The sequence below is a fragment of the Rhinolophus sinicus genome, linkage group LG10, assembly GCF_036562045.2.
Source record: "Rhinolophus sinicus isolate RSC01 linkage group LG10, ASM3656204v1, whole genome shotgun sequence".
In the NCBI taxonomy this organism is placed as follows: domain Eukaryota; kingdom Metazoa; phylum Chordata; class Mammalia; order Chiroptera; family Rhinolophidae; genus Rhinolophus; species Rhinolophus sinicus.
The window spans coordinates 85,903,127-85,927,905 of record NC_133759.1 but is presented as its reverse complement, the minus strand read 5'-3'; the positions used below and the strand labels follow the sequence as shown (position 1 = coordinate 85,927,905).

General features: G+C 40.8%; 1 protein-coding gene across 1 annotated transcript; it reads left to right on the top strand.

The window, feature by feature from the left end:
- Positions 1-2,916: 2,916 nt before the first annotated feature.
- GRXCR2 (glutaredoxin and cysteine rich domain containing 2) lies at positions 2,917-16,332 on the top strand. Its single transcript, XM_019739033.2, has 3 exons — positions 2,917-3,308; positions 9,029-9,256; positions 14,936-16,332. The coding sequence occupies exons 1-3, from the start codon at positions 2,973-2,975 to the stop codon at positions 15,116-15,118; spliced, it is 747 nt and encodes a 248-aa protein (XP_019594592.1). The 5' UTR covers positions 2,917-2,972; the 3' UTR covers positions 15,119-16,332.
- Positions 16,333-24,779: the final 8,447 nt, after the last annotated feature.

Below are 24,779 nucleotides of genomic sequence, written 5' to 3'. Positions count from 1 at the left end.
AAGAAAAAAATCATTCAGAGTCTTCCACCCAGGGGCAACCAATGTTAATGTTTTGATATTATTTCTTCTGATTTATGCAGTTATTTTCGTTCCTAGTAAGGTTTAAAGAGGTGAACATTTTTAAGGCTTTGGATAATACTACCAAAATTGCTTTTAATTGATCAGTTTTATCCTCCTTCTGGAAGTGTGTGAGTTGTGACTATTCTGAAAACAGTAGCATCTAAATATTATCAAGTAAGCATAAATTGTTTCAAAACTTCCCATGATTTTGGTCTGGCTCCTCCAGTTCTGTTTGTGATCAGGCGAAAGGGCATAAAAATGTGTAGAACAAGTATTACTTGGAAAACACATTGCCAGCTTTTGATTTCTTCACATAATCAAGTGATTCTTTTTTCATAGTCAGGATCCCATTCAATTCAATGGTGTTGATAATTCTAACTTAATTTTAACTTAACAGGTTTCAAGGTGGCAGAAGCATGATTGAGCAAAATGCATCAATACATAAGCTCCGGTTGAAGAGTTCACTTTTCAAAGGCTACCTTTGTTAATGGGGTACATTTCTTGGGCAATTGAAAATGCCTATTCTACAGGTAGATATGGACGTCAACTCACTGGTCCTTTCAGATGAAAGTAGGCTACTGGTCATTTATTAATATCTGTTTCGCAGGATGAATAGAAGAAAATATTCTCCTACTTGGAGCTTCCCAATTTTTTTCACAACACGGCAGACATAAAAAATAATGATATTTGTTCCTTACAATGGAGTAAATGAATGGCTGATGTAGTCAGAGGTGCCCATTGGAGCCTGGGCCCTCACCTGGCTGTCCTAAGTGCTGAGGGATCCGGGTTTCAGCCTCCTGTAAACCATTCGTGCTACATTGGGGCCAGCTCTGCATTCTAGGGAATCTAGAGGAATGTGGCTTCTGATGTTATTAAGAACATATCTTTCTTTTTAAAAAATGCCGTGTGTGTGTGTGTGTGTGTGTGTGTGTGTGTGTTTACTCTATTGCATTGATTACACAGGGGCCTTATGATGGTGAAACCCCTCCTTAGTAGAAACGTAGATGTTTTTCTTGACAACTTTCTGATCCTATCTCTTCACTATTTTCCACAAAAATATGTCTAACTCTTGTTCCAAACGTTTTATTTATTTGGTTTCTCTTACCTGGAAATCATTCATCCCACAATTAACTGAGTTCTGATATATACTGGACACTTTTATAAACAGTGGGGACAGAGAAATAGTGAAGATGGTTTCTGACTCTGAGGCGCTCACAGTTTCGTGGAGGGGAACACAGGAATCATAAGAGAAAATAAGAAGCGCTTAGTGATGGTAGGTCCAAAGCTCCATGGCCTTCTCCCGAGGGCAGGAGCAGGGCTTCTCAGAAGCAGTGACATTTGAAGTGTGACTTGAAGGAGGAGTAAAAGTTTGACTTTTCAAGCAGGAAACAGAACTGGATAAGAGACAGATGCCTGTGGTTTTGATAAACAGGTGAGCTTGTCGGTGTACGTTCACCTGGAATGTACGTTCCAGGCAACATCTGGGAGAGTGACAGAGGCCAAGCCTGGAAAGGAAGGTAGGGTTAGGCTTGGAGGAACTCTGCCTGCTGCATGGAAGGGTTGGGACTTTTTATTCAGGAGACTGATATTCGCAGACTTGTGGTTTGGAAACATCACTCCGGCATCTCTGGAGAATGGACATGTAGGTGGGTGGGGAAGTTGTTAGGGGGCTGCTGCAACTTTGAAAACAGAAGTGATGAGATGGTGTGGAATGATGGAAGAAGGCAGTGGTGATATGATCCCTAGGACTGGCTGCAGGAGTCCCAGAGAAGTCAGTTTGGGCAGCTAAGTAAATGAGGATGTTGTTGACAAAGACAGAGAAAAAGCTCAACCCCACCATTCCAGCTCTTCAAATCCAACCCATCCTTTTAGACCCAACCCAAGGGCCTTTTCTTTCCCAAGCCTTCTTCTTCCATCCTTGTCTCCTTAGGGACCACTCTTTTCCCAGAAGAGCTATGCTGGGAGTCAGCAGTGGGCAGTTTGCTCCCTAAGCAGGAGGTTATTTCTTATGTGTTAGGTCTGCTTCCTAAACTCGCTTGCAGGGCTGTCATTCTCCAGCGCCACATGTCATGCCTCTCTGATATTCATCCCAGAGACTATGTCATGGTGGGCGTTTAGGTGCTGTTTCCAGTAGGCAGTGGAGCTTCGGGCTGTGCTTGCACATGAATCTTAAATATAAAATGGATATAAATTGGAGCTGCTGTGCTTAATGCAGAGGTAGAAGGCCCAGAATCCAAGACCTGTGGCTTCCTCCTCTCTAGGACTCTGTGAGACACAGTTTAAAAGTTTCGGCTTTGAGGACTCGCCATGGGTTTTGGAGTCAGACAGAACTGAGTTCGAATCCCTGCTCTGTCACTTTCTTAGCTGTAATACAGTAGATCAATGGGGAAACTGCTCCGAGCCTCACTTTCCCCTCTGTAAATCAAGGATAATAATACTTTCATTGTAGGGTTATTGTGAGGACGAAGTAATATAATGCATGTAAAAATCTCTGGCACTTATAAATGCTTATTAGGTCACAGCTGTTGGTCAGAATAACAACAAGACATTTGCTAATCGACTGAGTAACTGGTCCTTCTTGAATTGGTACTTGTTCCATCTAAATAAACCTACTCATGCTCAGGGTAAGAAAAACCCGGGCTGGGGTGAGATTCTGGGTGAGTTTGGGATTCAGAGGGGACCCAATCTTGTCTTATGCTCCTTCCATTCCATAAACTCACAGTCACCTGCCTTTGCATGAGGATCTATCAATATTTAATGTGTGGTGTCAGTTGCTGTAAGCTGAGCATATCCCAGCAGCGACTTGAATTAATTATATGCAGGAGGAGAGAAAATAAAGTGCCTTTTTCTCAGAGCTCCAAGTTTCTCTGGCTACACTGAAGCCTGGAAACCACAGGGGGACATTTCTGCTGATGGAGGACCCTGAGAAGAAGCTCAACCAGAAGAGTGACGGCAAACCCCGGAAAGTACGATTTAAAATCTCTTCCTCCTACAGTGGCCGAGTGTTGAAGCAGGTCTTTGAGGATGGGCAGGAGTTAGAGTCGCCAAAGGAGGAATACCCTCACAGTTTTCTCCAAGAGTCCCTTGAACCAATGGATGGTGTTTACGGGTCTGGGGAAGCCCCCAAACCCCGACCATACTCTCCTAAGCTGACTGCTCAAAGGATCAGCGTGTTTAGAGAGGGCAATGCCTACACTTTGGCGGGCAGCCAGCCTTTCTTCAACGAATACAAGGCAAATGACCATAAGGTTGGTATTGTGCATGGCGTATAAGCTTTAAGGACTAAAGTGTGTTTAAAGAAACACCGGAATGTTTCTAATTTGTATCATGCTCGGGTACCAACCAGGGCTGTAGGTGCACCACAAGGGAAGTTGCTCTTAGAGTAATATTCCTGAGACAAAAATAACATGCTTGTTGACTACTTATTGGAAAGTGCAATAAGCATAGATCATATTCAAATTCCATCCAGGGTAAAACATTGTAATTGGGTCTTTGGCTGGGTTATCTTAGTAAGTAAATTAAATAGACATACAGTGGTTTTCAGGTCACCAGACTGCTGTTTTAGAAAATTAGGCAACAACAGGTTGTCTTGTTTCCTGAAAGAGCCAAGTGTTTGAAGGTGCTCATTTTATTCCAGGCAATTATTCAGCTTTTTGTTTATCTATATCTTGGTTTTTTTCCCCTTACCTCCCTCTTGCCGCCTGCTTTAAAAAAAAGTCTGTCTGACCATTAGTTTATGTATTTTGTCTTTTCATTACTCAGTAGCATGAACACTGGGTAGGTGGAGTCCTGGCAAGAGATGCTAAAGAGCAAATCAACCAGAGGAAATGTTACATGGGGAAGAAGTTTGAGCTAACAGTTCAGTTGAAACATGTATTTTATTTGTGGGTTTTAATTATCTTCCCCAGTACCATGGATAGTTAAAAGCCAATATATGAATTTTTTTAAGTTAGAAGAACCTGAATATCGATCTATCTATTTATCTACACACACACACACACGTATATATATGTGTATATGTGTATATATAGGTCATATATATATATATATATATATATATATATATATACACACACACACACACATATATCTTTTAAAAAAATACAATTATATAATATACCAGGTTATTAATGAATAGCACACCAAGATTTGTTCTCGCCTTTAAAGTGTGAAATTCAGATAATTACTCTCTAATAATTTTTATGGTAGTTTCCCAAGGAAACAGATAATATATCTATAGCAGACAAATGTATTGGCCTTGCTAGCATTGATAAAAGTATAATTATGGGCATGTCTGCATTTATCAAATATAGTGCCAGGGTTTTTTCGAATTAAGAGGGCTGAAATGGACAGTTCCTCGTGTTAGGGGAATGACTTTTGCATAACAAAGCATGATCACATATTATCTTGTTAGGTCTTCACCATAACCTACAGGAGAAAGGCTTATTATAGTTATTCCCATTTCGCAGATGAGGAAAATTGAGTGCCAAGTTGTTAAGGGACCCACACAATATTATAGAGTCAGAATAAGAACCTAGGTCTTCTTATTTCCCATGCTTTTTGCCCTATGGAATGCTCTTTTTTAGAGAATAATATCATTAACAGTAATGTTGATGATACTAAGTTACTATTTATTGAGTGCTTATTATGTCCTAGGTACTTAACTATGTCTTGTGCTTATAGTGTCTCTTGTTACCTAAACTTTATTTATAGGTTTAGAATTTACAAGGTTGTAGTTTATAAAATACCTTGTACAAGGCCACAGTAGATAATATTGGACTGCTTGACCTTCGTAAGTCATGTGTCAAACTTGACATTTATGTAAATGTATGATTAGGCATGGGTTTATAAAATCAGACAATTGAGTTTTCCTGACAGCGTAGCACAGTTGGTTTAAACACAGTATCCCAGAGACCATATTCAGGCTCAGATTCCTGCATGGTCCAGTTATCCTTGTTTTCTTTGTTGCCTGATGAAAAGCTACATCCCAACCCAGCCAGCCTCTAGGTATGAGAGTGGCCAGGATGGATTCATACAGCTCCATCCACTGAAAACAGTTTGTCAATGTGGTATTTATGAAAAATAAGGAAATGAGAGCTGGTAAGTCATGAATTTTCAATAGTGAATCCAATTATAAAATAACCCCTAGTAAATATTGGCTATGAGGCAATTTGGGTAGCAGTTAAGCACAATAATAAAAAGTAAAGGCTCTGAACAGATACAGTAGTACCTCGGTTTTCCAACGTCTCTGTTGGCGAACATTTTGGTTTATGAATGCTGTAAACCCGGAAGTAAACGCTTTGGTTTTCGAACATGACTCAGAAGTCAAACATGTCACACGGCTTCCGCTGAGTGCAAGATCCTGAAGCCTAGCTGTCGGCGGTTTTTGAACGTTTCAGAACTTGTGGATTACATTAGAAAACCGAGGTACCACTGTATTTGTATACCCATGTTCATAGCAGCTTTATTCACAATTGTGTATACATACAATTGTGTTATACACAATACGTACAATATTATTCAGCCTTGGAAAGGAAGGAAATTCTGATATATGCTACAACATGGATGAAGCCTGAAGACATTATGCAATGTGAATTAAGCCAGTCACAAAAAGACAATTGTTATGATTCCACTTATATGAGGTACCTAGGGCAGTCAGATTTACAGAGACAGAAAGTAGAATGGTGGTTGCCAGAGGCTTGGGGAGGGGGTGTTACTGTTTAATGGGTACAGAGTTTCAGTTTGGGAATAAGAAAAAGTTCTGGAGATGCATGGTGGTGATGGTTACTCAACAGTATGAATGTACTTAATGCCACTGAACTGTATACTTAGAAATGGTTAAAATGATAAATTTTACATTATGTATATATTTTACTACATTAAAAACAATTACATATATATGTATACATATATATATATATATATATATATATATATATATATATATATATATATATATATATATATTTAAAGCAAGGGCTCTAATGTCAGTTAAACCTGAGCTTGATGTACATTTTACCTACTTCCTGTGTGAGCTTGGGCAAGCCACTTAATCTTGCTGAGTTTCAATGTCATAATCTGTGAAATGAGAGTAATAAAAGTACCAGCTTACAAAGATTGTTGTGGTGATTAGAAAGAAATGATACATAAGAAGCACTTAGCATTGTTCCTGGCACGTTGTATGCGCTCAGTAAATGTCACCTACCATTGTGATAATCACCAGGTTTTTATTGAGTCTTTTAAGATGTTATGTGATGGACAGAGAAAGCAGTTACAAACAATCAAATATTTTAAGGAATTGAAACTGATGTTTATATAGACGTTTCATTTAAAAAATGGCAGGAAAAGGAAGGGACGTAGCATTTACTGAAGGCCTACCTTACACGTGCTATGTAATTTCATCTGCACGAGAATTCTACGGGAAAGAATTTTACAAATTGGGAAAATAGAAGTTCACAGGGGTTGAATAACTTGCAAATCTCATGCAGCTGTCAAACAACATTTGAATAAAATTTCAACTCAGGTCTGCCTGCCTCCACAGCTCCCTGAGTTTGTAGCACCCAGTGAGGTGCTTCTGTATGTAAACACAGAGAAGTGGGAAGGTTTTAGGGTGGCTGAATAGCAATCTTGGCACGTTGCCATAGATATTAGAGTATTTGTGAATGCTCGGTCACATGGGGTACCATTCTGGACACTGTGGAAGGAAACAAACAAGTTCCTGGCTCCATCCTGGCCCCCTATAATGTCAGAGTGGGTGTTCCACACAGGCAATTGGATGTAATCAGATGATGTGAACTTTAGTTACACCTGGAGAGTTTCCTTAGACACAAGGAAGAACTTGGCTGTCAGGGTGACTGAAACTTAAATACACCGTAAGGGTGGTTTGGGACCGTCCACCTTTGGAATACATTAAAAATAAATTTACTCTCCTGGGTGTTTCAGATGTTGACCAGCTTAGAGGCAGAAGATTGAACCAAATTGACTGTAGGCTATTTTTTTTTTTTTTAGTATATTGAGAGTTGTGCCTTGAAAATAACCAGCTGTAGATGCGAGAAAAGCTCCCTAGTAACTGAACCTCTTCAGCTATTACTGGAAGTGGAAATGGAACCTTCCAAAAGTGCCACCATCTTTATCTTCTGATGTTCAGAAACTGATAGTCCAGAGTGTGAAACAGGAACCCAGCATGCATCAAACAATAGGAAATGGAAGATGCCACATGATCCCTAGAAGAGAGGGAGAGAGAACAGGGCCAGGTAGGAAGCTTGTGGCTTCATAAATAATTATTGAAAACTCTGGATGTTTCAAGGAAGAAGACCTGAATATTGAAGTCCTGCACAGGCCAGGTTGTGATTACACGTATGAGGGCTTTAAATATGAGACCGCTTAAGGGTAGTATGGAAGTAGATTTGCTTGATGTAGTTCTGTAAAAGCAGGGCGAAACATTTCATGCTGAGGCATTTGGCTGTGTGGCATGATCGTGCATGCACTCCTGAAAGAACAGCCTTTAATAATAACAGCAGTAGCAATGCCCACTGTTTGTGTGGCATCCTCAGCTTTTGCAAGCCCTGTTTTATGTATTCTTCATGGTACCTCCACCCCTAGAAGATGATATAATTAGGCTCTTGGGTGAGAGTCAAAATATTTAATCGCTCAATTGGCCCAGCAGAGTGTTGGACTGGGGTCCTGACACCTGGGGTCTTAATTCCCATGTTTCTGTTTTTTTGGGATTTTAGAGGCTCCCTGAAGAGAGGCTGGGGTAACAGGAGGGCACTCAGAAGTCTCAGGACAGCACCTATTTACCACCCAGTGTGGAAGTATTTCCATATTTTAATCACTAGTGTGTCTGTGGTGGTGCCTACAAGTTAGATGGCAGCCCATTTGCAGATGGGCAAACTGAGAGGTCAGATGACTCTCCTGTATCTCACAGTTGACGAGCAGTAGAGTTGGGATCCAGCGTTATACTCCCTGCAAGCTCTCCTCGCTCTGGGAAGAAATACGTGTTCTTAGTTACGTAATCCCTACACATTTACTGTTATGCTTCTCTAGTGTATTATAGTATTGTCTGATTATTCCTCACCAAATGATGAAGGAACATGTGAGAAACCAACGCAAGGGAACATACACTATCAATAATGGTGCTATCGATGTATGTTTATTGACATGAAAACAATTCGTATTACAGAAACAATGAAAAACAAGTTATTACAAAATATATAAATATATTATATATGAATATGTATAAATAAGTACAATTGTCTCATATTTTTTGGGGAAAGTGCTTGTGAATAATTCAGTGTAGGTGTTAAGAACATGGACATTAGACTGAGAATTCCAGCCACAGGCCCTGAGTAACCCTGTATCCTGGAGAGTCACCTAACCCCACTGACACTTAGTCGCTTCATCTGTAAAATGTGGAAATCCTAGCATCTGCCTCATAGGGATGTTCAGGGGGGATGTCAGGCAATGTTTGTAAAATGCTTAGCACGAAGCCTGACACATAATAAATGGTATTAATAATAATAATAATAATAATAATAATAATAAATACTCAATAAAATGTATATGCCGTTATTATTATTTACGCATAGAAAAAAATGTGGAGAGATATTTATTTTAAAAGGGACTTCCTTCATATTTATTAAGCACACATTGTGCCTGGCCCCACCTCAGCAGCTGTGCTATGTAGTTGGAATAGACATGCGAGGCCCCACCCTGCAGAGTCTCACACTCCAGATATGGGACTGGTTCAGCCTGAGTCAGTTACCATCAGCAGGAAGAAGGAAGGTAGTTGTCATGATTTCCAGAGAAAGCAAACAAACCAGGGGATGAACTGTAGCTTTGCGGTCCGATGGGCTCACAAGTGCTGGACGGTAGCTGTTCCTTCTCTCCTCTTTCCTGGGATGTGGAATAGGTCCTGCAGCCTGGTGATTGCCGGTGGAGAGTCCATGCTCATTCTCCATTTCTCTAGTCCCCACCTATTATAGATTTTGGAAAGATAATCATCTACACGAATAACCTGAAAATCATTCGAACCCCAATGGACAAGAGAGACTTCATGAGGAAAATTCTCCAGAAGGAAGAGGAGGCTGAGGAAGAGTGTCTGATAAGCAAAGAAGAAATCTATGGAGACAGCGACCAGAACGATGGGCCTTTGGCAGGGACAGAAAGCACGTTCCCCCACAACCAGTACCCACAGGTGCGTCAGAGTGGTTCACTGCCCCACGCAGAGCTGGCCCTACTGCAGTAGTCTCCAAAGTGTCTTGGTTGCGTACTACTTAAGTAACAACTTTTGAATATTACTACTTAAAGACATCTAAATATTAAAGATGTGAAGGAATCTTAAGTTACTATATTTTAATGGTACATTGTTAGCAATAATAGTTGTAAGTCCATATTTCACACACTCCTAATTTTAATGTTTTCGGATGACTTCTTGTGAGATATGATCGGGTATTTATTGTTTTCACTTTGCAGTGTGGCTTAGACCATCTTGCTCTAGAGATGGAAAAAAATCAGCTCTGTCCTTTTCTTACGGGTTCGCTTCTATTATTGGTGTTATCCTCAATCCACAGTTTCCTTGAAGAACTCTTATAAAGCTGTGGGTCTTTAGATTTTTGCAGAGCTGAGTTTGGTTAAGACTAAGCATTGCCATTTGTAAATCTACTAGATCAGGCACAGGTAATCTGCAATATGTTGCAATATGCTGAAAGTGAACGAATGAGCCATGACACCATTGTCACTTTACATAACGTAAAGTGGGGTCATTTTATGTAAAGTGGGGTCATTTTAGATCAGGCTTATTTCAGGGTCCTTTGGGTACATTTTTTCTCGTGACTGCCTGTCTCAGTGAGGGTACCTGTGTCAACTCGTGTATTAAAAATTACTCTATCAATTTCTTTTGAAAATATTATTAAAGCGTAATCTCTTGCCTTCTTGAGATAAAAATATAAGTAGTTCGAAGGTTTTTCTCCCCACACCTCTTAGAGACGTGCACCTTGGAAACCATTGCTCAGACAAGGGGAAGACTGATGGTGTTCATTAGCTCGCAGTGTGGGGTTGGGATGGCAAAAAGCAATTTTGATGAATTTAAGCTAAGAGAATAAAAGCTTGAATGGCAGCAGAAATGAATTTTCTCTTTCTTTAGAGTCCATCTCTTGGGATGTGAAGCTTTCTGAGGGACTCAACTCTCACCTCCCATGAGTTGATGTGACAAAATGGGCCAGAAGCTTCACTGCACTTGACTGATGTCCCCACCCTAGGAGGGTTTAGGGGACAGGAACAAGAAGGTCACAACCAGACTCCAGCAAAGGACTTGTTAAAGTTCTGGTCACAGCCACTCATGTCTCTTCCCAACCGGATAGTGCACTTGATAAAATATTTTTAAAATGCAAATATGATCATGTCACCCCTTTGTCACCCTTTCCCCCCACCCAAAACTTTCAATGGCCTCTCATCACTGGGATAAAACCAAAACTCCTCACTTGTTCTAGAAAGCACTGTGTAGCCTGGCCACTCTTGGCCTCTAGGCCTCATCTCTTACACGTCTCTCCTCATTCTCTGTACCTCCAACAAACTGCCCATCTCGCCACCCCTCAGATCTTCTCTGCTCTTTCCTACTAGAGGCACCTTTCCTGTGTCTAGAATGTTCTCCAGATTCCCCACTGCCTTGCCGTTAGCCTCTGAGATCTCAGCTGAGGCAACACTCCCTCAGGAGGGCCTCCCCTGGCTTCCATGACGATAAAACCCCCAAGAAGGGACCCCTCAGGGCACCTCACACCTCTCCTCACAGTTGCCATCTCATATTGATTTGTGTGATTATTTGGTTAATGTTTGTTCTCACCCACTAAGATTTGGTCTCCATGAGAGCAGGGGCCATGCTTATGTTGGGTGTAACATGTTTAGTTGTTCTGTTGCCCCCCAAATAGAGCCTGGCATATAATAGTTGCTCAGTAAATGTTAGTTAAATGTTTGTGGAAAGAATACTGGAATTTGGGAGCAAAGTACCAGCTGGTAAGAAGTAGTCCTTCTCTGCCTTCTCTGGCCTTCCACACAGCATTATTCAGAACCTAGCATAACAGCAGGTAGATAACTAAACACGTGATTAAAAGCATTCCCTTCCCACTTTGAAATTCATTACTGCTATTCTTTTTCATACCATATTGTAACTTGTAGGAGCATATATTTTCAGAAGAGGGCCAGAAATGGTAAAATACAGGTCACACTGCAGCCTTGAATGAAAAAGTAACAACAGGCCTGATACAACAATTACCTTTAAATTCAATTGGGAGAGATCCATGTTTTTCAGCTGTAATGCCATAAACCAGGACAGAGGTGTGTAGCAGAAAATTGCTGTGAAAGGTTATACTTCACTTGCCTGTCCTTTAAACTTCGTTTTAAATTGCTATTTGTTTGTCCAATGCCTCATGCAGTAAATGCCCAGACAAGTTTATTCTAAAAAATAAAAAAAGGGGGTCAAAGAATACCAAAGAGCCCCTTCTGACCAGGAGGCTCTTTGTGGTGTTATATGGAAAAGGGAAGCAGTGGGGACCTTGATGAGAGAGCAGGGCAAGGCTAAAAGCCAGGCCATGCTGACCCTCTGTATTAACTGTAAAAGAAAAGGAGACGGATAATTGAATTGAGCCACAGTGAAATGCAGAAGGGGAAAAAATACGGCCCTGTGTTCAGTGGATCTGATACCATAAATCATGTGGGCTTCTGTATGCTTTATGTGATCCTGCCCTTGAAATAATAGTCGTAGTAGTAATGATAATAATAATGATAATACTACTACTAATAATAAGAAGAATAGCTGCCATTTATTGAGGGCCCGTGAGAGACAGGTACCATGCCCCATACTTTCCATGCAGCAGTCTATTTCATTCTCACAAGGACTCTGAGCTAAGTATTATTAGTAATCTCATTCTGTAGCTAGGAAAATAAGGCTCTGAGAAGTTGAATAACTTGCCCAGAGGTCATTGGAGCCAGCGGTCAAGCCCAGGTTCACCAGACTTCCAATCTCATGATCTTCACCGCTCTGCTAAGCAGCCTCCAAACTGGTGCTGGTTATCATCTTCGGGGCTACACAAGCCTTTGGATCTGCACTGAAAGCCGAGCCCCAGTTCCTTGGTCATAGTACCAGTAAGAGGTAGTTTGGGGAGCTTTGTTCGTTCTAGAATCTAAGTTATGCTGTAAGACCTCTTAACTGTTTTCTGAGAAGTATTTTAAAAACTAAAAAGAATGGAAAACAGAAACTTATATCCTGCATGCCTTGTATAGAGTAGAGGCTCAGTAAATACGTGATTTAATGAATCATTAAATAATTAAATGAGCATATTGAGGGTGAGTGCTTGGAGAAGGGTGGTAACCAGGGGAAGAACGGAAACTAGTGAAACCTCTCAGGATGCGTCAGATAAAATCTGATAGATGATTTGTTGTTGTTCTGTACAGCAGGCTCACCAGGTCACTTCAGTAATCTTTCAATATCTGACCTGGCATTTTATATAAACTAATATTTGAATCACATGTGTGGCATTATGGTAGGATTTTACTGTACTTTGTTTACCAACATTGACGTATACCATTAAAATCTCACTGGGATCCAGTATAAAACATAAAACATGTGGATCTGGCGGAAAAATGGACTGTGGCAATTTGCTTTAAGAATATTTTATTGGCAAATATATTTATTTCAAATACATTAAGGGAAGAAAACAAATTTCTCCATTGTTAATATATTAAAACATGTTTATATATTTCAAATACGTCAAGGGAAGAAAACAAATTTCTCCATTGTTAATATATTAAAACATGGCAGCAATCAATAAAACATCCACAAAAGGGTACCTAGACATCATTTAGGTTTTTGTCAGTTGGATAATCACGTCCATTCCCTAAATCTAGAATAAATAAAATGTAATACCTTCTTAGGCACTTTGCAGCACGATGGAGCTATTTTGAGAACTTATGCCTCCCTTTTCAGAGATTATTTTTATTATTACATTATAAAAGAAAGCTGTGTTAGCCCGAATGGAGCTCCCCCCCCCCCCCCCCCAGTGGACTCCAGCTGTCTTGGTAGTTCCTAGAATTTAAGGACAAGAAGCGCTCTCCAAACTTCATTGTTTTGTTTGTTTATTCATTTGGCAATATAGGAACAGAAAATATTGTGCCTGGCACTGGATGTCCAGGAAATAATGGTCCAAGGGACTAGCTCAGAGAGCTTCTTGACTAGTCAGCAGGAGCTCTCAGGACAGTGTGAGACCTGCCATGCTTGGGATAGTACAGGTGGGAGGGGCTCCTGGTCCAGCGGTGTGGGTGGGCAAGGCTTCCTGGGGGAAGTGCTGCTAAAGTGACATCTGAAAACAAGTAGGAGCTGGCTGGGTTGGGAGGAAGGAAAGGCCCCTGGAGACCAGCTGAAGAGAGGCTTAAGAACAAGAACCTGAGGAAAGAAGTAACTAAAAATTTAAATCAGCTGATGATATTGGGTTTTAATCTGAAGTTTATATGTAGGGCAAGTGTTCATTAAAAGGTTCCTTGAGTGCTATGTATGTGGCAGTCACAATTGCAGGCAGCTTAATAAGATTGGTATCAGTGGGGACAACAGCCCACAAGACCAGAGGCAGCGGTCCTCACTGAATTCATGCCAGAGTTGGTGTCTAGACTAAGACTGTGGTTGTAGGGTGGAAAAAACTGGATGGATTTGAGAGATGTTTAGAAAGTGACATGGACAGGACATGGTGCTGGATCCAACTGATATAGACCTGGTATGCCCCTTATTTATTGGAAGGGTTATGGTCTATGCATGGTCTTTCCCACGAGTGCAAAGGTTGCCAGTTTCCTTGAGATGTCTTAAGGGAAGAGCACGACAACAAAGGGGCATTTTTTGGAGGGTGGGAGTCGAGGACCGCAGACTTACTAACAAGGCTTGGAAGTGAACTAACTGTATGGAGAGCCTATAATATGCCAGATAATATATTATGATATTTTCATATACTCATCTACTATTTCAGCTACTCAGAGAGGTAAGTGTTGTCACTCCCATTTCATAGGTAAAGAAACAGAGACTTAGCGAAGGTAAGGGAATGGTCCAAGGTGCATAATTGATGACAGAGGCAGGCCTCAGCCCAGGCTGCTGACTCCTGAGCAGAGCTCTTAATCTGGGGGCCTTATCACAGTTCTCAAAGAGAACAAAGGTGAAGTATTGCAAGAATTCAGAGCTAAACTTCGGAGGATTGTAACAGTTCATTCATCCAGTCAGCCTCTACGTCACACCAAGCAGTCTTTCTTGAGCACCTACTTTACACAACTCCAACGAAGGTCTGTGAACATTTCATTAGGAGCGCTTAACTCTGGTGCTGGACCACCTCAGATCAAAACTACCTCTTCCTCTTCCAAGCTGTGTGACCCCTGGCAGATAACGGAACCTCTCGGTGTCACATTTTCCCATCTGTAACATAGGGATGATAATCCTTATACTGTTGCACTGGGATGTTGTGGGGATTAGATGGATCCATACAGAGAAAGCTCTTAGAACACAGCATGGCACCTACTAGGCACGCTGCACGTGCTGGATATTAGTATCCGGCAGTGAGGATAATTAAGTCCTCGCCCTTGTGGAGCATACAGAAATATCATGTCACAAAATGCAAGGCATGGAACCAGGAGGTTCTCTCTTAGAGGTGTCCATCAGGGAAACCCTCTCTGGTAAAACCGCTGTGATTATTCCACGCTTCTGGCCAGTTCCCTCAGTGGCATTTGTGGGAGGCATTTTCCTCTTATTCTGCCCCAGCCGTTGTGGCAGCCCAGTGCTATTTTGACCTGCACGTGAACAATGGACTTGAACTGCTGCTGTAACTAAATGCTGACCCGTCTCTTGCAGGAAGGGGAGCTTCCAGAGGACAACTGTTTTCACTGCCGAGGGTCCGGCAGTGCCACCTGCTCTCTGTGCCACGGCAGCAAGTTCTCGATGCTGGCCAACAGATTTAAGGAGTCCTACCGGGCCCTGCGGTGCCCTGCCTGCAATGAGAATGGCCTGCAACCTTGCCAGATTTGCAGTCAATAGCCCGTGGCTTTGTATGTCCGCTTTTTATCTCATCCTCCCTAAAGTGATTTCTAATAAACGGCCCCCCTCCTCCTTCTCCCTTTCCCAGCAAGGAAGCCACAGCGGCTGCGATCACTTCCACCACTGGCAAAACTCAATTACTTGATGACATTTCATGAGGCTAGCAACATCTCCGTGTGGGTCTAAGTGGCAGAAGCGTTTGTGAATTAGAGTTGGCTTTGAAATTCTAAAATTATCCTCCCAGGACCGTGTGCGTGTATCTCCCTTGACTTAGCTCAGTTTTCTCCTTGCGCTAGCGAACCAATAAATGTACACTTCAGGCAGCAGTTTGAAGTCATTTTCTGGTTGGGAGTTATTTTGCAAACTTATGCAGTGAGAAGGGAATGGAAAAGGCAGGTTCCTGATGAACTGAATTCCTGTTGCTTATAATGCATTTCAGATCGTCATTGGTCAAATTGAATTTTTAATTAAGCGGAAGAGGGAAGGGATGCTCAATGCCCGAGTGTACAATCAGGCCACTGAAAACCAAACAGTATGTATGTGCTTCGTGCTGAAGACAGGCCAGCTGAGGAGGCCTTTCTTTCAATGTCCCGAGTCTCTCCTGTGTGATGTGCTTGGATAATATTCATGCAGGCGACAAGCAATTTCCTTCTTAGGATGAGATAAGATAAGACATTTCTGCATGCCTCTGAACTACTGCGGATATAAGCCAAGTCAAAGCTATTGATGATAAATTTGGTGCTTAAGTATTTGTGGGTGATACGACTTCTTCCAGTCCCTGAATTATTTCCAAACAAATAAATCAATTTTAAGTCTAAGATATAGCCACGATCTCTTCATAAAACACTGCATGTTTTCTAGGTATCTATTGGAAACTTCTAAACAAAAAACTAACCAAGGCTGATTTTTAACAATTATCTTTTTACTGTCTATGAATACACATGTGAAGGATAATTCTTTCCTCTTAAAGTTGGTTACAAAATTAGAAAGATACTTTTATCAATGAACTTTTGTAGCTCTAATGCCCACTCCCCTTGAGAATAACACTGCAAAATCTGTTATCTGTTGAGAGACATTGCTTTTCTATGATAATTATTTAGATTTTCATAACTTAAGTTTTTCAAGATTTGTTTGTTATTCTGTAATATTCAGCTTTTAAAATAACTCACCAGTGTAATGCTTTTCAGGCAATATAAATACTTCTAATAAAAAGATTCAAATATTTTCGAAGACATGATAATTTGTCCCATCCTCACTTAGCTAGAATATTACAATGATTGCTACCGACTTTCTTTGCTTCTGTACTTAACTATTTCCTGACTGTTTATATTTTCTCCCAGCTGTTGACTCTTCTGTCTTTCCAGAATATCCGAAGCAGGACCAGTGTTGAGAGACCTTCAAGTGTGTTGCTCTGCTTTTTGACCGGAACATTCGAGGACAAACCCTGTTAGAGTCCTGCATACAGGAAGTGCAGGACAATATTGCTAAGTGCTTGATGTGCAGTGTTACCCAGTGGGCACCCGCCCTTTGGTATCTCATGGGACTTCGAGTTTCAGTGGAGGGGACAGATGTGTAAATAGATAACTACAGTATAGTGTGCCAAGTTCTGGGACCATGGGATTACAGAGAATGTAGGAAACATATAGAAGAGACACCTGATGTAGGCTGAGTGGAGTTAGAGAGAAGAGGAAGAGGTATAAGCAATGTTTCTTTTTCTGCCCTTCCCCTACGCTCTTAAGAGCCTTTAATACTTTTCATCCCATAATAAATACATTTACTGGTGATTACATTTATTTATTCAGTCAACAAACATTTATTGAGCACTGGGGCTATATCAGTAGACAAAACAGTCAAAATTCTGGCTTACATTTTGGTGGGGGGATATTGACAACATATATACATATATTTAGAGACAACTAAACATATATAATATAGAATGAGATATATTTGTATATGATAAAACTATATGTGTATATATATATATATAATGCATAATGTATTAGAAAAGGATAAATGCTTTGATGAAAAATAAAACAATAAGGGGGATTGGGAGTTGGGAAGGTTTGCAGTTTTAAATTCGTTTTCAGGGAAGTGCCATTGTGAAGGTGTCCTTTAAATGAAGACCTACAGGAGATGAGGGAGTGAGTTGTGAAAGCATATGGGGTATGATTATCCCAGGCAGAGGAAACAGCATGTGCTAGACCCATGGGAAGAAGGGCCTGGCATGTTTGCAGAGCAGTAAAGGAGCTTGTGTAGCTGGAGTGCCCTGGGTAAGATGACAAGTGATAGGGAATGAGGTCAGAAGGAAGGTGCATAAGTGTTGGGGTAAGGGGGTGCCTTCCTTGGAAGTCACTGTAGGGACCTGGGTTTTACTGTGCATGAGGTGCTGCTCTGGATGGGATCTGTTTTCTGTCAATCCCAGACCCTCTCCTTCTACACCCTCCTCTTCTTGCTGGTGCAGGAGACTTGCAAACTACATTTCCCAGACTCCCTTGCCCACTGGCTTCCTGTTAGGTTCTGCCTCTGGGAGGTACTGGTAGGACTGGAAGGTGGGAGGAATGGGAGCTTTCCTTTTATTTCAGATGAGGGTCCTGGCAACCTTTCCCACAAGGCAGCTGCCTCAGCAGCAACAGCTGCTGGGAATACTTGCCCAGGCCAGTCCGTTCCAACGATGGTCACAGCAGTGGCTCTGATTGTAGGTTTGATGCAACACCAGTTTTCCTTTTGTTCCTCCAGCCTAAGGGTGGTAGTGTCTTCCTGCAGTTACTAATCTTTTTAATTAACTCCCGATAATATATATTCCCTCTCTTTGAAATGTTTAGACTGGTTTCTGGTTTCACAATTGGATGCCAACTGATACAAATGTTTTGAGGAGGGGAGGGTCATGACCTGATTTATGTTTTAACAAGCCATTCTGGCTGCTGTGTTGAAAGAAGACACTATGGGACAAAAGTGAAAGTGGGAGCCCAGTGAGGAGACCATTGCAGTAATCCTGGTGACAGCTAATGGTGACCTGGGCCAGTGTGGTACCAGTGGAAGTGGTAAAAGTGGGTGGATTTTGGATATATTTTGAGGGTAGAGCCATAGGGTTTGCCTACTGTCCTTTGTACCCAGAAATAGTGCCTCTGATCTGTATGCAAAACATATCTGAGTTTTTTGCTTACTAGTAGACATAAGTGTGCACTAAAATATCCACTTCCTGATTGTGAACTGAAAAACATTGTCAGTGGTTTGGGCAATATCAAGGTAAGGTTAGGGCAAGGTTAGCCAATTGGTACCCCTATGACCACAAGAATTCTTTCAGAACTAGAAACAAATATGAAGGTTAAAAATATCATAGTGACGCTGTGATTAAAACAATGTTAAATCCTTTTGAAACTTCAAAAACATTTTTAAATGAATATATGTTTTCAAAAGATCTACCCATTCATTTATTCATTGAGCAATTTTTCACTCGCTATCTATTAGGTTGGTGCAAAACTAATTGCAGTTTCAAAGGTTCAAAATAATTGCAAAAATCGCAATTACTTTTGGCACCAACCTAATATTATGTTCCAGGCATTTGTAGTGGGTCCTCAGGAAACAAAGATGGAAATATACTTAGTATTTATCATTAATGAACTTACAGTCTTGGCCCTCTAGTCAGCATAATACTGGAATCTGGCCTTACAAACTGGGGAGGACACCATTACTATCCTTGCTGCTGACTCCAGTGACTCTCAGTTCCTCTGCTTGGCCAGGTTAGCTGGGCCGGCTGTCGGGGCTGCATTACAGACTTTGTTCATTTATTTTAGCAGATGTATCAGCTGCACTGTGGGCAGGGCACTGTTCTAATCACTTTACACTTACAGACTTCTTGGATCATCCTAACAACTGAATTAATGTACTTAGTCCCACACATGCTGTTCCCTTCCACGTCACATCCACCCGGACTCTAAACATGCAGGCCCTTTCTGTGATCCTCACACACATCTTGCCCTACTAGGCCTTTGTGAAAGTAACAAACTGTATTGGACATGGAGGAAATTCCTAGGGGGCTGATATTGTATTATAGTAATGAGACAACTTAGCAAGCCTTCTTTTGCTGACTGGACTGGCCACTTAACAACCATCCTGCTTGTTTTCTTTTCTGCCTTTCAAACCCCCCAGTGTACTTTCTATTCGTACTCTGGTAGGCAGAATAACTCATCTTTATGGCCCCTATTCCCCAGTGGGGCTTGGCCTCTAAGCCTATCTATGCCTTTACTCACAAAGATCTGCTGAGCCAGGTTTCTTTTACAGACCCCACCCTTCTGGGAAGACATTTGTAGTTTGAAATGGCTGTATCTTCCCCTGCCTGCCTGTCTAGGGGATTCATGTGTCTTAAACCTTTGCTCCTAGAACAACTCTGCTTTTTTCCCCCCTGTTTTTATTTTGGCTTGCAGGTAAGATCTCTTTTGAAAAGGGAGCTGCACATTTAGTTTTTGAAATCCACATTAAGCATTAACTTTGTAATCAGTAATTTACCTTTCTAAATTAAACTGGTCAAAGACATCAATTAAGCTTAACTTTGTGGGAAAGGTGATGTTGTTTTTATTCTACTAAGTCTTTGACAGATATGAATTGCTTGCTCTGATAGTATATTCATTTATATCAGTGCCAGTGACATTTATAAAAAATTTCTGTGGTTCACTAGACCTTAATCTGAGTGAATTTTATGATAAAGGTAAATATGAAAGAAATGTTCCCAGTTGTTTTTATCACCTGTCCTCATTAGTTGCATCTCATTTTTTAATTAAACACAGTAATTATAGAGAGTTCACATTGATGCAATTACGTGAGAGAGAAGTGCAGTTGTGTTAGTGTCAGAGTTATGGTATATAATTACTGCTTGTGTTAAAGAACATGTAAAACCCAGAGAAGAAAAGACCTGGAACCATAATACAGTAGAAATTCCTCATTGCTTGAGGGTGGGGGAGTGGGTACAGGAGGTGGGAATGCGGCTGTTAAATCAGGTTTTGACAAAACAGAGTCAATGTTTATCTCTTTTAACACTGTGAGCTTCCTTTTTGTGCAGTCACCTGAGTATCACTTTTATCCAGCTCCCAAGTACTTCTTCCCCTATTAATGATTATTTGTCAGAAGATTGGGGCCATGAATTCACACTAAAATGTGAATGGCTAACCGATTATTGACCATGTAGCTTTTTAGTTTCAAAATGTTAAATTTTTGAAGGCCTTCTATGAGTCAGGCCATGGGCAAGACACAAGAAGCCAGAAGATGAAACAGACATAGTATCTTCTCTCAGGGACATGATAACCTCACAGAGAACCAGAGATTTAAACAAATATTTGGTAAATAAAATGGTAAGTTCCCTGGGAGGGGAAGAGAGTACAGAGTGGTTAACTCTTCTTTGATTGTTGGTCTCCTTCATTCAGCTATGAGCTCCTTAAGGGCATAAAGTGTGCCTCGTCTATCATTGTATCCTTAGCATCTCCCACAGTGCCTCGTGCATGGAAGGTATTCAATAAATACTGGGTGATTTGGTGTTTTCAGAGATATGACACTTGGTTGCATACAAAAGGCCCTCAGTGTACTGTTGCCGTATGGGCCAATGCCTTGGGAAAAATTCACAGGTAGACAGCTTCTAAAGTGGCTCCCAAGGAACCCCATCTCCTGCTATTGCTGCCCCTGTGCAATTCCCTTCAATGTGAACTAGACATAGTGACTTGTTTCTGAGAACAGGATCTGGCAAAAAGGATGGGATGTCACCTCTGAGATTGGGTTATAAAAGACTATGACTCTTTCTCCGGCCTTTCTTGCTTGCTCACCTGACGAAGCCAGCTGCCATGTTGTGAGCTGTCTATGGAAAGGTCCACATGGCAAGGAACAGGGGGTGGCTTCCAGCCAACAGCCAGGGAGGAGCTGAGGCCTTCAGTCTGCAACTCACTAGGAACTGAATCTTGCCAACAACGACAAGAGTGAGCTTGGAAGGGGCTCCTTCCCTAGTTGAGCTTGAGACTCAGCCATGGCTGACATCTTAATCACAGCCTTGTGACAGACCTGGCGCCAGAAACACTCAGCTAAGCTCTACCCAGATCCCTGACTTGTGGGTTGATAAACTGTGAGATAATAAATGTTGTTTTAAGCCAGGAAGTTTGGGGATCATTTGTTACCTGGGGATAGATAACTAACACAAGGTAAGACTACCTTCTGTCTAGGTCCTTATTGATAGATCCTTTTATGTCCAAAGGGGTTTTCCATGGAGAAGAATACTCACAATCATTAGTTTTTTGTTTAATGCTCAATTTATTAAGCTCATGAATCTAATACTCAAAACTGAAAACCAATTTTTCTCGGGGCCTTTAAACATTGATCACAAATTTATTAAGCATATCATTTTAAACAATTTAAACTAACTGAGGATACCGGACCATTTACTTCATAAACATAACAAACAAAGATTACAGAATTTATTGCTATAGTTTCACTTAAATCTACTCTAAAACATCAATATGATGGATTTAATGCCTTTCTCACTTCTGTTTTTGCTTTTCTATGCTGTTTTTTTTTTTTTTAATTTATTTTTTTGTGGGGATCTTCTTCTTGCTTATTATTTTTTTGTGCCAAATTTTTTAAAGGTTTTATTGGGGAAGGGGAACAGGACTTTATTGGGGAACAGTGTGTACTTCCAGGACTTTTTTCCAAGTCAAGTTGTTGTCCTTTCAGTCTTATCTGTGGAGGGCGCAGCTCAGCTCCAGGTCCAGTTGCCGTTGCTAGTTGCAGGGGGCGCTGCCCACCAACCCTTGCGGGACTTGAGGAATTGAACTGGCAACCATGTGGTTGAGAGCCCACTGGCCCATGTGGGAATCGAACCGGCAGCCTTCAGAGTTAGGAGCATGGAGCTCTAACAGCCTGAGCCACCGGGCCGGCCCCTCTATGCTGTTTTGATATACCTTCCAGGTTACAATATTATTACTTTTATTCCTCTCTATGGGTCACAAAATTCTTCTCAGATCCCAAAGAAAAGATTACCTTACTAGGACAGCCTAGATCGCAGGACTTGGTTTATTAGATTTAATCTCCTAGGAGTTGAGAGATTGAGTCTATGAAGTTAGTGTCCCTTTGTAGGTCCTCTGGCTAATACACTATACTGGCAAACACTGTGGAACCCTCTTTCTGGTCAGTTATTGTGGGTGCCCACTTGTGCTGAGTAGTCCTTCTGGGTCTTGGCATTTACTTTTTCTGAGACTATTTGGCTTACAGTGTCCAATGTTTAGCTCTCAGACAGAAATAGGCATATGACTGTGCTTTATAAACATACAAGATTAAAAGAAGAAATATCAAATCCTCCTAATTATTAAAATAAAAAAACAAACATAGTCTATTATATTCACCGTTTTCTATTACAATGACCTTTTGGGCAGACTTCATATCAACTTTTCTATTTTAAGTCATTGAATTCATGGCCTTTCATAAGACTCATCTTGTCCTATGAGCCATAACGATGATGGTAATGGTGGTGGTGATGATGGTGGTGATAGTGATTTTGATACTTAAATGTAACTTCATCTTAAGAGACATAGCACCTTTTTTTTTTTTTTTTTTTTTTTAAATGGGCAAGACTAAACTATAGTGTCTAGGGATGCACATTTGGGTGATAAAAACCACAAAAAATACAAGGAAGTCATTATTATAAAAGGATATGCAGAAAAGAAAGGGGATGGGATGGGATTGGCGCTTATGGAAGGAACTTATGGGATGGGTAGCCAAGTTCTGTTTTTTGACCTGGGCATGCATTTGATGTGTGTGTGTGTGTGTGTGTGTGTGTGTGTGTGTGTGTGTGTGTGTGATCTATGCTTTATTTTTATAATAAAAGTTTTACTTAAAAATATTGTCACCATTAGTCAGTGGGGGCCTTTCATGTTAACTCCTTTATCCTTTATACTTGCCCTTGACATTCTTGAAAGTATTCTTGCTTTTTGGCAACAATAGGATGTTGGAGAAATGTAATTTTTGTTTTTAATGTCCTACATCATGGGATTAGCTATCTTCTCAGGGATTCTGTTTCCTTTTAAGAGCAAATAATTCTAAAGTCCAGGAGCTGGACTCCGGGGTACACATGAGAATATGTAGTGAGCAAGAATGCATTGATGTTGCTGTTGGGTCAAAGCAAAAACGTACACACTAAAGTTATTTCACCCTGAAATTTCCAGTTTAATTTACTCTATTGCTATTCTATACTTTTCTTACGTAAGGTTTCATCAACTACAAACCGAGTTCCTGAAATTGATCATCTGTTTGGTGTGATGAAACTCCTGGATGGAGTCAAGACATACCTTATATCACATTCTCCTCTTTGGTACAGTAATTTCCAAACTTCTGTCATTCCCATAATTCACACTGTTTCGCATTTTTCCCAAAATTCATAATTTTGTACCACCTATATTATTTTCTTTGGGTTTTCATTTAATCAACATTAAATTGACCCCCTTAAAAATTAGATTCATATTAAGCAATAATATCTTGTGGAATCAAAACTGGCCATATATTTTTCCATTGTCCATTAGCATGGATACAGCAGTGTTGGAATTTGAGGGGACTCAGTAAATGTCATTTTCCCTCACTCAATTTTATCACCATCTGAAAGATAGACAAGAATCAGGAAAATGGAGCTCAAAATTCTCATACAAGCTGCACTGGAGGATGTCGCTTAGGTGCTGAACAAATGGGCTTCCTGAGGCTTGAACAGACATGTCTACCTGCAGTGTGGCCCTCTTTACCTCACGGCCCAGGATAGCACAGAACTTGTCCTCCCCGAAGGAAACAGATGCAAAAAGGGCAGGGAAGGAAAGACTGAAAAACTAACTTAGTTTTTCCTCCAAACTCATCCATTGGCCAGGAGTGAGTAAGGGAGAAGAGAGGGGCCAGGAACGTGAAACTAATGGATATTTCTTTAAATAAAACACAAAGTCAGGGGAAATAACTACTGAAAATACATGTTTGTTTATGTCTCAAGGCTAAGCATCTAAGGACACCTTTTGGGAAATTCTGCTGTAGTAAACAGTGTTATGATAAAGTCCCTGTGAAGTTCACTTGTCCAGTATGGCTTGGGTAGCTTTTCTGCATCTCAGTTTATTTGTTATGTTTGGAGGAATAGATTTAATGTAGAAGAGTCTGTCTGGATCAAAATCAGAATGAGTCATGTTGACAGTGTACCCCATATACCATCTTGGACATCTTCCAGACACTTATATTAAAAAAACTCACTGCAAAATCATAATAAAAAGGTTCAAGCCTTTCTTATGCCACTGGGTGTTATTTTACCCTCACCATTCACAAATTGCCTGTACTATGGCAAAGTCTCTTGACTTTCATTCTTTATTTTCTTAATTGAGCCGGGAACACTTATCCCATTAAAATATTTCAATGTGGTAGTTTCCTATGACCAGGCGCCATAGAACGTCAGTGCTTAAATGAAAAAGTAGAGACACCCTATCTAACTCCCTTCGTTTTACAGAGATGATGAAATGAAGGTAAAGGACTAGTCCAAGGCCATATCCTACTTATTAACTGACAACCCCAGAATTAAGGTCTTCTAATTCTCAGCTCATTTATTTTTTACGCTGCCCCTAGGCCTTTAAAACATAAAGTCAAAATGAGAAAGCAATAGGTCCTGGCA

Bases quoted from the DNA above. Each gene is read 5' to 3' on its own strand.
- GRXCR2 (XM_019739033.2), top strand. From the start codon at position 2,973: ATGGAGGACCCTGAGAAGAAGCTCAACCAGAAGAGTGACGGCAAACCC. The intron at 3,309-9,028 runs GTTGGTATTGTG...CCATTTCTCTAG, and splicing joins ACAAGGCAAATGACCATAAG to TCCCCACCTATTATAGATTT. The intron at 9,257-14,935 runs GTGCGTCAGAGT...CGTCTCTTGCAG, and splicing joins CCCACAACCAGTACCCACAG to GAAGGGGAGCTTCCAGAGGA.